The sequence below is a fragment of the Suillus bovinus genome (assembly GCF_016758785.1).
Source record: "Suillus bovinus strain UH-Sbo-P2 chromosome Unknown EDB93scaffold_114, whole genome shotgun sequence".
In the NCBI taxonomy this organism is placed as follows: Eukaryota; Fungi; Basidiomycota; class Agaricomycetes; order Boletales; family Suillaceae; genus Suillus; species Suillus bovinus.
The window spans coordinates 66,257-82,060 of record NW_024542170.1 but is presented as its reverse complement, the minus strand read 5'-3'; the positions used below and the strand labels follow the sequence as shown (position 1 = coordinate 82,060).

General features: G+C 46.9%; 8 protein-coding genes across 8 annotated transcripts; 3 read left to right on the top strand and 5 right to left on the bottom strand.

Moving 5' to 3' along the window:
* Positions 1–185: 185 nt before the first annotated feature.
* Positions 186–1,190, bottom strand: EDB93DRAFT_1108647 (uncharacterized protein; the record flags this gene model as incomplete). Its single annotated transcript, XM_041447867.1, has 6 exons — positions 186–222; positions 336–360; positions 395–590; positions 639–676; positions 698–1,019; positions 1,071–1,190. The coding sequence occupies 6 exons, from the start codon at positions 1,188–1,190 to the stop codon at positions 186–188; spliced, it is 738 nt and encodes a 245-aa protein (XP_041301805.1).
* Positions 1,191–2,256: 1,066 nt separating this feature from the next.
* On the top strand, positions 2,257–2,958 carry EDB93DRAFT_1182181 (uncharacterized protein). The gene is given in 2 exon segments (XM_041450682.1): positions 2,257–2,445; positions 2,457–2,958. 1 exon segment carries the CDS (start codon positions 2,586–2,588, stop codon positions 2,817–2,819), a length of 234 nt encoding a protein of 77 aa, XP_041301804.1. The 5' UTR covers positions 2,257–2,445; positions 2,457–2,585; the 3' UTR covers positions 2,820–2,958.
* Positions 2,924–3,700, bottom strand: EDB93DRAFT_113952 (aldehyde dehydrogenase family-domain-containing protein). The gene is made up of 4 exons (XM_041449246.1): positions 3,496–3,700; positions 3,348–3,442; positions 3,140–3,296; positions 2,924–3,086 (listed from the first exon to the last, which is right to left on the bottom strand). Exons 1-3 carry the CDS (start codon positions 3,592–3,594, stop codon positions 3,179–3,181), a joined length of 312 nt encoding a protein of 103 aa, XP_041301803.1. The 5' UTR covers positions 3,595–3,700; the 3' UTR covers positions 2,924–3,086; positions 3,140–3,178.
* Positions 3,701–4,179: 479 nt separating this feature from the next.
* Positions 4,180–5,355, bottom strand: EDB93DRAFT_114088 (uncharacterized protein). Its single transcript, XM_041449294.1, has 4 exons — positions 5,000–5,355; positions 4,637–4,941; positions 4,373–4,584; positions 4,180–4,322 (listed from the first exon to the last, which is right to left on the bottom strand). Exons 1-3 carry the CDS (start codon positions 5,198–5,200, stop codon positions 4,407–4,409), a joined length of 684 nt encoding a protein of 227 aa, XP_041301802.1. The 5' UTR covers positions 5,201–5,355; the 3' UTR covers positions 4,180–4,322; positions 4,373–4,406.
* EDB93DRAFT_114071 (uncharacterized protein) lies at positions 5,347–6,218 on the bottom strand. Its single transcript, XM_041449286.1, has 2 exons — positions 5,655–6,218; positions 5,347–5,601 (listed from the first exon to the last, which is right to left on the bottom strand). Exons 1-2 carry the CDS (start codon positions 6,063–6,065, stop codon positions 5,437–5,439), a joined length of 576 nt encoding a protein of 191 aa, XP_041301801.1. The 5' UTR covers positions 6,066–6,218; the 3' UTR covers positions 5,347–5,436.
* A 1,568-nt stretch (positions 6,219–7,786) lies between these two features.
* Positions 7,787–10,029, bottom strand: EDB93DRAFT_113864 (aldehyde dehydrogenase domain-containing protein). The gene is made up of 13 exons (XM_041449228.1): positions 9,998–10,029; positions 9,735–9,941; positions 9,675–9,688; positions 9,429–9,629; positions 9,267–9,370; positions 9,169–9,219; positions 9,090–9,117; positions 8,673–9,042; positions 8,454–8,622; positions 8,216–8,405; positions 8,054–8,166; positions 7,906–8,000; positions 7,787–7,854 (listed from the first exon to the last, which is right to left on the bottom strand). The coding sequence occupies exons 2-13, from the start codon at positions 9,851–9,853 to the stop codon at positions 7,806–7,808; spliced, it is 1,503 nt and encodes a 500-aa protein (XP_041301800.1). The 5' UTR covers positions 9,854–9,941; positions 9,998–10,029; the 3' UTR covers positions 7,787–7,805.
* A 3,714-nt stretch (positions 10,030–13,743) lies between these two features.
* Positions 13,744–14,122, top strand: EDB93DRAFT_1256197 (uncharacterized protein; the record flags this gene model as incomplete). Its single annotated transcript, XM_041453908.1, has 2 exons — positions 13,744–13,984; positions 14,046–14,122. 2 exons carry the CDS (start codon positions 13,744–13,746, stop codon positions 14,120–14,122), a joined length of 318 nt encoding a protein of 105 aa, XP_041301799.1.
* Positions 14,123–14,557: 435 nt separating this feature from the next.
* EDB93DRAFT_1256196 (uncharacterized protein) lies at positions 14,558–14,913 on the top strand (the record flags this gene model as incomplete). Its single annotated transcript, XM_041453907.1, has 2 exons — positions 14,558–14,649; positions 14,715–14,913. The coding sequence occupies 2 exons, from the start codon at positions 14,558–14,560 to the stop codon at positions 14,911–14,913; spliced, it is 291 nt and encodes a 96-aa protein (XP_041301798.1).
* Between the last annotated feature and the right edge of the window lie 891 nt (positions 14,914–15,804).

Sequence of the window (15,804 nt, the reverse complement as noted above, 5' to 3'; positions counted from 1 at the left end):
CATTGTATCTATGTATTTGATCGACCGGTAAATGTATTCAAGATGCACCAGACAATTGGTTTGTAAGATGGCCCTGATAAAATTGGATGTACCAGACAATAAACCTTCAAGATTGATCCACCCGGTGATGTATCTACCAGGTGATAACATTGACCAGATGTCTGGTGCTACAAGTTTCTTCTGGCTTAGTTGTTTCGTTCTACATTGCATTTGTCGTAGATACTATTTTACATTGTATGTTTGTATACAAATGTCTATACTATATCACCTGGGTACACAAATCCATCCGGCCAACCTGTCTATCCAGCTCATCTGTGTGAGAGGTAGGTACACACATCTGCCCGGCCCACCCATTTGCACCTGTCACATACATCCGTCCAGCCAACCTGCATACATGGCCCATCCATGTGCAAGTACACTTCCATCCAGCCAATTTGTATACCCGGCCCACCCAGTTTATACCCTCGGCCCACCCGTTCACCCTGGGTACACACAATATCCTGGTCCACCCATTTGCCATGGGTACACACAATACCCCAGCCCACCCCTTTGCCATGGGTACACACAATACCCCGGCCCACCCCTTTGCCCTGGATACACACATTACCTCAGCCCATCCGTGTAAGGCGAGTACATACATACGTCCAGCCCATCTGTTTGCCCTGGTTACACACATCTGGTCAGCCAACCTGCATACCCGGCCCATCTGTTTCCTCATATATGCATCTGGCCCATTGCTCTCCGGAAACCAGCCTTGGCCCATCCGTGTAAGGTAGGTACACATCTGTCCAGCCAAACCACTTTATGCCCTCGGCCCACCCATCCGCCCTGGGTACACATTCCTCCGGCCCATCTGTTTCCCTTGGGTGCACCTGACTCATTCCCCTCCAGTAATCAGCCTCAGCCCATCCATATGAGGTGGGTACACACATCCATCCGGACAACCTGTATACCCAGCCCATCTGTTTCCTCCTCTGCGCCTGGCCCATTCCTCTCCAGTAACTGGCCTCGGCCCATCCCTGTCATGTGGGCACACGCATTCCTCTGGCCTACCCATCTCCACTGCACACCGTATTCATTACATATAATGTCCCATATAGTAGTATATCTATATACCAATGTCTATACTTTTTACCCTCGGCCCATCCGTGTCCCTTGAGAATACATTCCCTCGGCCTACCCGTCTCCATTGTAAGACCGGATTCACCATAATGTCCTGTATACTAGTCCATTCCTATACTACTGTCTGTATTATATACCCCCGGCCCATCCATTTGTCTCAGGTACACACATGACCTCAGCCCACCCATGTATCATGGTACAATTATTGGCATGGGCCTACATGGGATAGCCCATCCCCATTGGTACATTGTCATGTTTGGCTGCCCATCTGAGACGGGTGTATGTTACTGTATTATGTGCTTCTCTAACAATGTTCCTTTCAGAATGTGCTGAGTTTTCTACTGCAACTGCTCCTTGATCCTCGAGATCGACAGCAACGACCAAATGTCTTCCTACAGAATCAACAACTCGATTGATCTCACCATCCGACAAAACTCAGTTGTTTGCGGAGTTAAAAGCCTTGGTGCTTTTACCACCAGCCCCTCTCGGTGGTCCAGGGTTTGAGGTGTCAGTCATAGTGAGGATGAAAATACAAGGGTATGAATGGATGTATGCGCTAAACCCTCAATTGAGAAAAAGGGCAAAACGGTAAAGATGATAGTAAGAAAGCAAGGAACGCATGATCCATGTGCCATATGTTTAATATTGTAAGGCTGGTTGATTGAGTTCGATGGGGAATAATTCGGACCAAGAGAGAATGATTGAGGGGGAGTTTATTCACTTGTGCTATTGAAAGTAGGGACTGACTATTTGTATGTAAGTGAGCACAAAGGGAGTTCCATAAGTAGTACTTCGAACCGGTATAAAGGGAATTCCATAGCTGGTGTCCGTGGCTAGCAGAGTGACATTCCTTACAATATGCACGATAATGCTTAGTAATTCCAGCGTACCATGCGCTGTACTGTATCTTGATGCGTGAATTACTTGAAAGAACGCACGTTCCATGTGTTGCACTATGTCTTAATGCGCGAATCGCTTAGTAAGCCTCTGTTCGTGCTTCTCAGTCGCATGGCTCCTTTAAAGCTCGAACTGCACTATTACTCTCCATAGGACAAAAATTGGATTTAAAAATAATAATAATAATAATAATACAAGATGCAAGAATCCGCGATCACAATCGAATGCCAATTATTGTGCCTATCAAATTTCAGCACTCACTGGCAAGTCTCTGTGCTTGCCCTGCCAAATCTCTCCGAGATCGACCAGTTTGCCTACGGCAGAAATCACAACATCTCAAAATGTAGACAGAATGGTTGACGTTACGATTCTGACCGAATCAACAGCTGGTTGGAAATGCGAATGGTCATAATTGCCAATAGACCTTACTGGCAATATGCTGGCATTAGCATCTGTTGAAAGGCACATCCACGCAATAGGAATTACACAGAACACCATAAAAACCAGGCGTCTTCCTATTATCCCCTTCAAAATTACCCGATCCCATATCGCACAAGTCACAAACAATGCATTTCCCCTGTGCAATTGTCCTCGCCGTCATTACTGTCTTAACATCACCAATTTCTACCATGCCCATTACCAGTAATTCCACGGCTTCCGCCCAATGCGCATTCAAGTTTTGCTTTTTTGACTCACAATGCATAAATCGACCCTGCGTTCATGAATGCGTGCGTATCAGCATTTTCCTGGAAATTGATAACATGACTTATCTATATGGCAGGGCACTTTTATCTGCATAGTGAGTCGTGTTTTTGCTTTCACATCGGTGCAGTATGGCCGTTGACACTGATGCGCGAGTTACTAGTGATTTGTAGAGTTGATCAACGTTCAACGCGCATCAAGAAAAATGTCCGCATGGCTCTTTGCATATTGAAGTTGGCGTAAAATTTTTATGAATATAGGATGTTAGAATAAGATAAGGCGTACGATAACACGAGAAGAATACCATTAAGGGGCGTGCAGATCAATCCACAGCGCAGTTTCACTGTTGGTGTAACATAGATAGGCTCGAAGATCAAATATAAAGATGTATGTGCACGATGGACCAATACAAACTCACCTATGTCGTGCATACTGTACAGTTTCCCTACTCCAACTTTCAACAACACTCGACAGGCATGCAATATCTGAAACAGAAAAGTTGCCTCAAGCCATGTTTTCTAATCGCATCGTGAGCATCTTGAATGTTCACACGAACAGCTTTAACGTTCGTATAGCTAAAACAGAGTATCATTAGCGCGGCATCGTTTTAAAGGACTCGAGCTTACTTTTCCAAAGCATACTCGCTCAGTTCACGACCAATTCCCGACTGCTTGAAGCCTCCAAATGGCATCGATATTTCAGTCTGATTGGCGCAGTTTATCTGCCAGGCGTCATTACACCAGACGCGCAAGATATGATAACGAAGCAACGAACCCATGCAGTACCTGCTTCGAGAGCGTGTACAACTCGGATTGCTCTGTCGATATCTTTGGTGAACACCGGTGCAGCAAGTCGCCGACGGGCCAGTCCCATTCAATTTCCTGTACATCATCAATCTGTGTAAGACTTCGAGGGGCCGTAACGCGAATTGCAGGCCCCAGTCGCAATATCGATGGGTCAGATAGAAGGGCGCTTGAACGGTTCAGAAATTGGAATTATACCAAAACCTGCCCGCAGCACCACTGGCAAAAGGTTGTTGAAGCTGACGTGCACTTCCAAAAATTGACGCGATTGCCGTTATCTGGCTATTCCAAACATGGTCTCATGGCCAAGAAGACTAAAATATCGAACATCAATAGAAGCACTGATTGAATTCGAGACACCATAGGTAAATACCGGATACCGCGATGTCAGAGCGAATATATATATATTGAAGCAAGAAAAGAAACAGCGTCGCAATCGAAAATCTGAAATAATGAGGCAATCACTGAGTGTCAGTCATACGCAAGAGAAAGTCCTGATTCTGACATTTACTGTTGCAGGCCCGCACAATATATCTTGTGACGGTTGAGGGTGTCCCTGCGCGAGAACGACCTGCCGCAGGTGTCGCAAGAAAATGCAACCATGAGATGTCTTTCTTGCACATGTCGCACAAGGCTTTCCTTCTTCATTTCCTCGTTGCAGTAACCCCACGAGCAAATTACGCGCGTCATATCCGCCCCCCGAACGCCGTGAAATTCGCGCAAGTGACGATAAGCCTGGCAGCCGAGAATTATGCGGTTGCAGTCCCCCCACAGACACTGAAACGCCCCGTCAAGAGACTGACGCATGATCAACGTCAGGTAAGCAACTTAAAAGCAACATTACGCACTGGAAATTCCTGACAGCGAGACACCGTTAAGTATTCAGCTTAAAATTACAATTTTATGCCGACATACAGTTTGTTGGACGTGAAAGTTGCGAATAAGGTCCGTCCCTGCGTCAGTTGTCTCACCGATAACAATGTTAGACGATCGAGCACCAGAACTATGCTTTTCACGGGAAGATGCACGAGAAATCTGAAACCGTCGCCCACACTTTCGACTACCTAGTTATTAGACGTAATCAGGACTCAGAAGTCTTGAAGTATACTCACCAATCAACCGAGGAATTAGCCTGTCGTTCAAGCGAATATATGATAGGCTCAACGCCAAGGGGATTCACCATGCCACAAGAACATCTGTAGGAAACTCCAGAGGATGATGGTGTCTGCTGAATGATGACCCTCATAACAACCTTCGTGCCCACTTCAAGGTTTAACCATTCATTGCTTGTAAGTCGAGTCACTTGCGTGCCCTCGTCAATGCACAAATCGTATTGTCCGCTTTCCATATACTGTTTCTGTATTTGAGCTTCGATCGAGTTGCGTTTAAACAGAACTTTGAGCATCTCATTGAATTGCTAAATAAAACGTGATGAGCACGCTTTCCTAAGATGAATTTTCGCTAGCGAAACGTACCTCAAATGAGGTGCAGAAGTCCACCGGTATTGGATATTGGTGGCCTGTTGCATCTATGAGTGTCACACAACCACGTATAGCAGTTCCGATTGATTGCGTCGCGGTCGGCCCTACATATGACTGCCCACGAATGACCAGGCTTTCAATCGTCATCAGGAAGTTCTGACGATCCTCCCGCTCCTTCTGCATAATTACCAGCATTTCGCGTATGTCACGTTGACTTTGTATTTGGGACGACCACTAATCAAACGGATCAATGAGTGAATGCAAACATTCGCTAGAGGATAGAACACAACCAGATACTCCGCCAGATAGCGGTCGATCTCAGCAAAACATCCAGTGATAGCTTGTGTGACAAGTGGGGATGCAAGACAACGCTCGCGCAACGTTGTCACTCGGGCTGAGGTGTCTTGCAGCGTTCTGAGTGCAACTCGATGTCAGGTAAATCCAAGCATACGCCGATGATGTGGATACCTAACAAAGAAATCCCTTCGGGATTGTTCAACAGGATCCGAGGCAGGCGAGGCATTGCACAATTCGCGGCTCAGTCGACCAAGTCGTGAGATCAGGCTATTGAGGTCCGCCTCATTTTGGCTATGTCTCTGTGGCGACGTTTGAAATCAAGAAAATTGCTCGCATTAAAACAAGCTCTTACATCTATGGCTTGAAGGCCTGTCAACAATCCACTAATAGCCGCTTGCATCGGAGCACCGACAAGTGGAATTGCACTTGCAATATTCTGTACCAAGGGTAATGCTAGCTGAGCCATATCAGAAGCTTGGCGAGTAAATGATACACTCCCAGAGTATCTAGCGAATGGAACATTGGATTCGAGACCTGGTTCTCTGCTGCTCGTAGAGTGTACTAGCGATGAATTCGAAGAGGGTATTGGTGAAGAAAAGTGAGAGACGGTAGGGACTTGGGCATGGATGAAGCCAGCGCCCTCATGATCGGCGGTTGTCGAGCTGCGTTGTCTGGGTCCGTCCTTTTTCGGGCGCCTCAAACGAACTGCGAAAACCTTGCCCAAATCCTTGATATAATCCTTGACGCATTGCGAAGGGGGCATTTTGATCGGATGGGTCAGAAGATACTAGATAAGAGGGAATACAGGTAAGACGTTACCAAGTGTATAACGTCCAGCTGTGCATAACACAGGATGATGCACGTGCCTCATGCATGTACTCGCCCAGCAGATACCAGTGGCTGTCCACAGCTTCATCACCCAACCTAGTATACAGCAGCAGCTGAGGCTGTGCCTCGTACTTATTTCTCCGTACTTTGCGGGAGATACTATGTGATCAAGAATCAGCCGAGGAGAATTGAATGAGAATGTGAGTTTGTGTTGCAATGGGCGCCTGGCGTCCATTGTCGTTCAAGTGCGTTCTAGTACTGAGTTGCATCCCGTCTGAGTAATAGAATACATGCCGACGCGAAACGCTGACAGGAAATATGCGAGCGACCAAAAACATGTGAGAAACCTGAACATGTAGTCAAATGTGGTATTGCAAAAGATAAATCGATGATAATGGCCAAATAGCAAGCGGTTATTATCCATCAGTAATACACTGAGAAATGGCTCCGAAAAAGAATGAGTTTCGTGGTTACAATACCGAGGACTTTTGCTTTTGAATTTACTCATGCTAGGTATTGGTTAGCACGCGTGTTTGTGTATGTGACTGAATGGCGATTGGGCCTGGGTGGAAGGTACAGCGATCTGTGCGAGAGCGTTCATGTTGCTGAGGTGGACTGTGGAGGCCGCCAGGTAGATGGATTGGAGGAGGCCATCTGTAAGGCTGGGTAATATTTCGGCAGGGAATTGTGAACGAGATGACGAATATATGAGACGTGTTAGTAGGTGACACGAAGAGAGACAGGACTAGATCTAGATATGAGGATTTTCTGTAAGGCGTTCGGTCGTGCTTGGAGCGGGGAAATCAGAGTATCCAATTCTGCTCCGTCGATAAAAGTGTACAAGGGTTACTTATAGCATGAAACACTAAGGGTCCTTGGTGATCGATTATGTGAAAACGGATGTATAAGGGAATGGCGTCGCTCTCGATAGGGTAGAGTAGAATGGAGAGGAAACTTGAAGAGGGTGCGAAAATTGAATGAGGGCTGTATGGTTTGACAGAATAACGGGAGTCGGATAGTGCTTTTTGACAGCGGTGAACTGAGAGTATGGTGCCAGTAACGAGAGAAAAGGTCTGAGGGTTGACAGAAATGACGAGTTTGGGGACTGGGATCATGTGGATTAACGACGGTGGTGAAGTAAAGAAAAGGGAGGAACTTCGGGGTGACCGGTAACGCTTTTTCGTATCAGTGGGTCACGTGAACGGTCTCGAACGCGTCTGAGCGTTTTTTGAAGTTGTGGTCGGTACGTCAAGAATACTGGATCCTTACACGTACTGAAAGGATTGCAAACACGAATTATTAATCATCACTGAGCCATGGGCGCCTGGGCCATAAACTAGGCGTTATTTGTCCCAAAAACCTCGGTCGCTCAACGCTCAGTCACTTATCATTGTCATGGTCGATTATGATCATCGTGTATTTTCACTCAACTTCCGCTCTCTTCACAGACAAGTACCATTCCGTATCAATGTACCACCCACGTGTCAGCAAATTCCCCCTTTCTCCATCCTCCTTACATTGCTATTGTGCCACGAGCTGGCATGTCAAAGACACAACTACAGAAGAACCCCTGGCCAGACATCAAATCAATTCTCTCCAGTTTACCTTTGGTTCGTGCATGTATGCATGCATGCATAACGTTCGTACTAATAATACAACATGTGGGAATCTGCGATCACAGTCGAATGCCAATGTTCACATGAACAGCTTTAACGTTCGTATAGCTAAAACAGAGTATCGTTAGCGCGGTATCGTTTTAAAGGACTCGAGCTTACTTTTCCAAAGCATACTCGCTCAGTTCACGACCAATTCCCGACTGCTTGAAGCCTCCAAATGGCATCGATATTTCAGTCTGATTGGCGCAGTTTATCTGCCAGGCGTCATTACACCAGACGCGCAAGATATGATAACGAAGCAACGAACCCATGCAGTACCTGCTTCGAGAGCGTGTGCAACTCGGATTGCTCTGTCGATATCTTTGGTGAACACCGATGCGGCAAGTCCGTATAACGTATCATTAGCCTGTTCAACAACCTCTGGAAAATCGTTAGAGATACGATGATTGTGCGACGAGAACAATCTCACCGTCTTCGGTCTTGAACTTCAGAACGCACGCGACAGGTCCAAATATCTCCTCTCTGACAATTTTCATGTTAGGCTGGCACTCCGTGAAAATCGTTGGCTCGATGAAGTATCCCTCTTGGCCAATCTGCTTGCCACCAAGGTGTACTGTAGCTCCATCGTTCTGGCCGGAGGTTATGTATCCCATGATACGCTTTACGGACGTCAAAATATGTTTTATAATGAAATGGAATGAACGAACCTCGAACTGAGTTTTGGACACCTGTGGCCCTTGATACGTGTCGGGTGAAAAAGGATCGCCAACCTTAATCGCGCGTGCTTGCTCTGTGAACTGGTCCAGGAACTTGTCATATATGCCCTCTTGAACAAAGATACGAGAGCCTGCAGAACAATTCTGGCCATGGTTAAAGCTACAACGACGATGAGCACTAGCGTAAGTCATGCGAAGGGGGAAGCATACTAGATACCGTGAATAGCCCACTTGACTGCCTGCTCCAAGTCAGCATCATCAAAGATGATATTCGGGCTCTTTCCACCAAGCTCAAGCGTGACAGGCTTCAAATTGCTCTTCGCAGCAGCCTCCATAATTTTCCGTCCCGTCAGAGTACTACCAGTGAATGCGACTTTCTCGATAAGGGGGTGCTCGGATATTGCTTGCCCTGCCGTTGGACCATATCCATTCACGACGTTGATGACACCTGGAGGGAAGCCCGCCTCCTCGACAAGGGTACAGAAAAGAAGAGCAGAAAGCGGGGTGAGTTCAGAGGGCTTCAGGACGATGGTGTTGCCGGTGGCCAGCGCAGGAGCGATCTTGAGAGAAAGAGAGAACACTAGTTAATGTAAGCTGTAGTCCCTCACATTCTTTGAATCCACTCACTCGGAACATTCCATGGAATAATTTGACCCTGGCAAGAATTGAGATCCCACTCAAATGAAATTCAGAGAGAAATACTTACCACAACACCGATGGGTTCGTGTCTGGTATAAGCTAGTTTGTTCTCGTTGGTCTGGGGCGGAATGAGTTTGACTGATGTGAAAGAGAGGAAAGACGGACTTCGATAGTCTTCCCGCTGATTTTATCAGCCCAGCCAGCATAGTATTCCATGACAGCAATCGCTCCTTTGTTGTCTCTACTGTACGCGGTATTGTAGGCCTTTCCTGCAGGGTATGAGCTGCTTCATTAACTGAAGAGTGGCGGCGGCGCGAGAGTACATACCATTAGCAAGGGCATCAAGAGCAGCGAACTCTGCGATATGTTCCTCCATCAAAACAGCGAGCTTCGACATGAGCTTTCCGCGCTGAGCTCCAGGAACTTTCAGGCCCCATGAAGTCTTGTACGCTTTCTTTGCTGCCTTCGCAGCAATGTCTATATCGGCTTTTGTCCCAGCTGCGATGGAAGTGACCACCTTGCCCGTTGCTGCAAGAATAAGTTATGAACCGTTTGTGACGAAAGAATTCGTACCAGGATTGACAACACTGTACGAATGAGACCGACATTCAAGTGTACGAGAAAGATACTCACTCGATTGTGCCACCCTCAACAGGGTCGACAAACTCTCCGTTTATGTAGAGACCCAAAGGGATTGTAACAGTCCCCTTGTATGCAGGGGTGTCGAATGTCTTGATGAATGTGGATGGCATTACGAGGAAGCTGTTAAGGAGTGCAAGCGATAACGGTCAATCTGGGCAAGTCTACACTTGGCTACTTATAGCCTTGGGAGTGATCACGCTGTATAATGGGCACATGAACAACTAGAAATGACACTTCTCATGGGAAGAAGGTACCTTTTCCCCGTCACGGTGCTCCGATATTCATATGGCAAACCTCTGAGCTGCTGCTAAAATGGCAGTGCGGGTGGGCTCATGCACATGGCTTGTATTGATAATGATAAGATGATCATGGTCGTGCATCAAAAGCGCTAGCACTAATAATGTGAGTCACTGCGTACTCTGCGTGTAGGGTGTGTTGCTTTCATCATGAAATGAATGTCTATCGACGCGCGTACGGCCTAGAGGTGGATAAGGTGGAGGATGCCTTGTTGGAGTGGGATACTGACTGACAGTTATGGGTGAACATGTCATATGGACTACCGTGACATACGACCAATTGCAGCCTTACAGCAAACGACAAGTGTACTAATGGCATGCACGGGTGCTGCTTATCGAGTCTACTGCTCTCGCTCTCTGAACCGAACGACTCTAGCTTAATCACAATGCGCGACGAAATGGACTCTCGACAGGGCTGGTAGAAGTCGAACTTGATACTTGTGCCAAGCTCAGCGGTGCCTTGAATTCGTCGTGCGGCCTCGTACCAGGGCTTCTTCGTCTTGTGTGGAAAAGCTAGAAGTTGTGACACCTGAGACACAGCCGCAAAAGTTCTGTAAACAGATGTGATGCACACTCGTCAATTGTGACGGCGTCGGAGAGTCAAAACGGCGGTGAGAAATTTTGCAACTCTGTGCTCAAACACTGTTTCGCACCGGCTTCTCTCTGGCAACGTAGCATTGACATATTTCTCTATTTTTTCATAGCCTTACAGTACGTAGTGAATCCTACCTGCTCGTGTTTTTGGCTCATTTTAATGTTGTGTAGTTGTGTTATAAAAAACATGTCGAAAGTTTTGCAACACCGGGCCAGAAATAGTAACTATTGAAGTTAGATCTAAACTTTGCTAGGTTTGCGGCCAACACATCATGCGGCTCCCTTGACTCGGAGAAGTGGTCACTAACCCACAGCCTAAACCTGGCTTACACGCCGTGTATGATTCAATTGTCCCTTTAGATCCGCAGAAAAACGCGTAATCCATCCCGTTGTTAAAGCCTTGGAGGCCCTTCCCGCATTGGTATGTACCTATGAATAACCGTACTAAGTACGCAGCCTGCACGTAGTATGCCGCAAAAGTGCCTACCCTTGGGGTCGCAGTGTAGACCTTTGGGTGTTATATCTGAATTAGACGCGATAGCTGGTACGCCAGCTATCGCCGCGGCAGATATGACAATATTGGTGAGTGAAGTGAATTTCATAGTTCTGAACTAATGTCAATAGTGTTTCAAACTGGGCTGCGTAGGTTGGCTTTTATACGCAATCAGATTCAGGTGACATGCGCTCGCATCACCGGATGCTCGAAAATGAAATATATGCCAGCTCATGCCCTGTTGCATAGTTTTCTTCTAGTTCATTCTTTTGGTGCGGGCATAGGGAAGGACTCGGTTAAATTCAATCAATCTCGATGACTTGGTCTCAATTTTATCGCTTGTGAAATGCGCTTGATTCTTTACTCATTCGAAATCAGTTTATCCATCGTTTTCTTTTGGGTTCTTGTGTTATTCAAGATGTGGCACCACGGCGGGCGTACAGACTATGTGCAAAGCTATTGCTAGGTGTTTCTCAGAAGTGTCGTTGCTCATCGATTATTCGAATCCAATCATCATAGTTCCTAGCAGGATCCTGTCGATCTAAGATTTCAATAACTTTATTTTTGGTCCCTCCTCCAAGTCAAAGGCAGTGAACCTTGCCTGGCCCTGCGTGACTTATGATAGCTTCTTGCCGTAGGCTAAACAATACAGATTGTCACACCAGAGCGCGAGAATAATTATGAAAATTATGAGCTATCATGATGTAGGATGATCTACTACGCCGCGGGCTAATACATAGTCCAAATGTCCACTACATCATCCGCCCCAATGGATGATGTTGTAATGTGAGTCAGATATGAACGAATCCGGGCGCAGCCACTAAAAAGTTGATCCTCAACTCATACGTGTGCATGAGTGTTTGAGAGACTCGCGACCAGCCCGAGATCTAATGAGGCAAGCCATGGACAGAATATTTCGATCTTAGGATATCCGACCTTGTCTGGCATCCGCCAGGACTCCGGCTGCTCCCTATACCGCATGTCCGCAAATTTTCTAAAATTTCCTCTTGGGGCGCAACACTTTTGTCAAAGGCTTGTGGGGCGCACTTCGGACATGCTTGGTACCCAAAAGGAAAGTTTCTGCAAAATTTCGCGCTACTGCATTCTAGCCAAAGCATGCCCGCAGTTCTGCTTTTTGCGAGGTTGTACGGTGAACTTTTGATGCAATAATCTTGTGCACTTTCACCATACCAGCTGTTTTCCATCTATAGAGAAAGATAAATATATGTTTCAAAGTATTTTACAGAACCAAAACTTGCCGTTCAAAAGTCCACGGTTTTAGAGTGTGATGCCGGCCCTCTGAGACACTGAGCGCAGTTGTTCCGAGATCGTACACGAGTTCCTTGATACTGGCAAGTGTCCATAAATGTCCAGTGGACTTGCTGTAGTGCCAAAATGAGTTTTCATCTTCTTCAGGGTGCGTCTTACAAGTTCAGGAATAAAAATCAGTACCTGTACAATCAAGCAAGAAAGGTCCTAGGCACCACTTGCGGCTTGCCTGAATGAAAACTCATGTGCGGAAAAGCTAGGAGTCGTGATAAGCTAGTCATGTCATCGTGGTGTGCGTTTTCGATACATACAAGACTTTCCGTGAGAAAGTAAAAAGTTTCATCCATGAGCGGCGCTTGAGCCACCTAACTTCAGCAGTGAAGTCCCTGCAGCTCTCGCATCTGTCGGTGTATCGCATGCGCATCATGCCTCCCATTGCCAAACGACGAAAGCTTTCAGACCTAACTGTAGGAAATACGAATGAACTGCTCTATAAGCTCGAGGAATTTCGTTCCAAACTTGATGAAGGAGACGAGGGTTTGCCTCCTGGTCTGATCGATAAACTCCAAGAATTGCAGGACAAATTGGAAGACGTTAAGGTGGATCCAATGACGCTCCTTTCATTGAAGATATCATCTGGTCCACTTTTTCTAATCAGCGACAAGAGGCAAGAAGTCGAAAATCTTGGATTGGCTGAAACACCAGGGTGTCTTCCAATTGACACTATGCAATTTCTGATAAGTTTAGTGTGCGGCCAAGTTGCAACGGTGGTATGTTACAGTGGCTGATTTCTGTGATTGACTGAACATTTATTTAAAAAAGACGGAAGCTGGATCTCGCATCTTGATCAGTTGAGAGTTGTATCAGTCATGTGTGTGGGCGACACGGCGGTGAACATAATTCCAGAATTTCCTCTCCCTAGAACGATCTTCAACTGAGACTCTGGCAAATGTTTGTTTAGCGGCGTCGTCGACTTCCTGGTGACTAAACTCCCCGCTTGGTACACAGGTTAGTTATTTTTTGTTGTGTGCTAGAGTGGCTTTGAACCGTTCTTTAGAATACCTCCTAGGTAGTGATGTGCAAGGCCCGGCTTCAGGCCGTGGGCCGGGCCCAGCCCAGCCGACTTAGGCCGAGCCTAGCCGGGCCTTAGGGTGCGGCCTATGTAGGCTCAAGGCTTGGCCTCAGGTTTGTTCAAGCCTGGGCCGGGCCTTTGAGCCCTGGCTTTCAGCCAACCAAATCTAGTATCTATGACCTGCGGTGATATCCGAGAAACTGCATAGTTTCTTCAGTCCGTACTACAGGATCACCCCTCCTTTTTTGCTGATCGCCCGGCTAACCTTATTTTCCAATGGTGCCACGCATCAACTCTGACACTGAGGAAGCGCCTGCACCACATCCTAAACGGGTTGCTGTGCCATCAGCAAAGGTGATTAGTGCGGACAATGCAGCTGATCAAGAGCTTCTTTCCCACAGAATAGCTCATATCGCAAACCGCGCTGCTGTTATCTTGGACCCTACTGACTTAGATGGGGCCGACAACGACAAAATCCAGCTGGTGAGCCCCCATACCAACAAATGGCTCATCAAAGGTAAGTTTTTTTTTTAGTTTTATGTGCTTTACTAACTGCAACCCATTGACAATTCCTACAGGACGAAAACAGGTTGCACAAAGTCCTGATGCCGAGGATGTCGACCTTGCACAGCCTCCTGCTTCTGACGAGGACTGACTTGGAAGAAGGAGACCCCCCGGTGTCAGTGAAACCACCGAAAAAACGGCAAAAGAAAGGTACATTTATGTTGTCCTCTTATCACACTAACTCACTAACAAATGATTGTAGTACCCCTACCTAATGCCGATTCAGTCGATGCGGAAGGCTTTCTTACCGATATCGAAGTCACAGGTATCGACGAACCGTCCAAGCCTTGACGAGAGTGGCGCAGTCGTGATATCGACGCACTTGAAGCCAAGGCCTGAGCCCTAAGCCAAGCCTGACCAAGCCTGAGCCGTTGGGGAGGGCCTGGCCTGCAATCTGAAGGAGCCTGAGCCCTATCAAGCCGAGCCATAGCCCCGGCTTTTGAGCCGAGCTGGGCCTTGCACATCACTACTCCTGGGCGATCCGACCACAGCACTGGCGAATCCCGATTACATCCAGGGACCAATGATGTCCAACATCTTCGAAGCCAAGCGCAATAATGTTCGGGCTGCTCTACCTCAGGCTGCAATTGCTACGGCTTCGTATTGCCGATTGCAGGGGTCAGCTCTCTGTCATTCTATGTTCTGTGAGTAGTCTAACAGTATGATAACTTATTTGTCGTCAGGGGTGTTGTCACCAGTGGAGAACAGTGGATATCATTCGTGTACAAAAGGCACACAGATGGTACAGGGCTAGTCCAATCTTCTTCCAAATACACTCTGGGACGGAATCTCGAAGGTTTAGCCTTGGTTCTTGGCCTCTTGCAGGATTTGGTGCAACTGAATTCTCGTATCTCATTTTTGCATCCTCACCGCTTCGAATAGATTGATAATGCAACTAGCTCCGACCATACATTCTTCACTACTACGTGACGGATATATGGTTGTACAGCACGTTCTCCTTGATAAGCTCACGAGGGCCCACTCCTCGAGTTCTACTCCTCTCCCTCCCCACCTACTTCTATATCCACCACCTACAGGATTACATTTGTTTTTATTTCTTTTGCTCTTTTCAGTTGTGCATCTGAATCTTCGATATCTTTGGCCAACCTCGGGCGCCTACAGTTCTGTCTCATCCTGGTAAATGCAATGTATCTCTCCAGTATGAGGAATCTGAGATCTGCCACAGTGAACTCACATGTCATGGTATCACTCGAATGTATCGCCTGGTATGATGTCCTTGCCACATCCCTCAGGTGCTACAGCACGACCCACTTGACAGTATTAACGCGCCTGTCCCTGTGTAAGCCTTCCTTTCATTGTCCAGTCCATAACTGCAGTGAAGTAGCTTTGAACCGTGACGGTAGACACAATCCAGCCTTGGAAGTTGGATGTGGTGGCGTAGTTGTCAATGCATTTCATCACCTATTGTTCCCCTCGACTGTGTGGTCTGTGCTAATGCCTGTAGCCGCGAATTGTATGGGACATTTTCTCCGCATCATAATCTGACCTGATTTTAGAGAGAATGTGCATTGTGTTCTCAATGGGTTGGTTGCTGGACTGCATTATTGGTGCACTACTGATATACTAGCAAAGTGATTGTACGGGAAATAATTTGTTTGGTGGAGGGATAGGTTACCTCTCAACTTAAAGTATTTGTAAACTGATATTGATAGATCCAGAAACCTCGATCACGCTGTGACTACAGTGATTACTGGACAGCCGCAGGCCCAAATTCAACTGTCCCCCGGCATGACTGGTGCCCTGCATGCTACA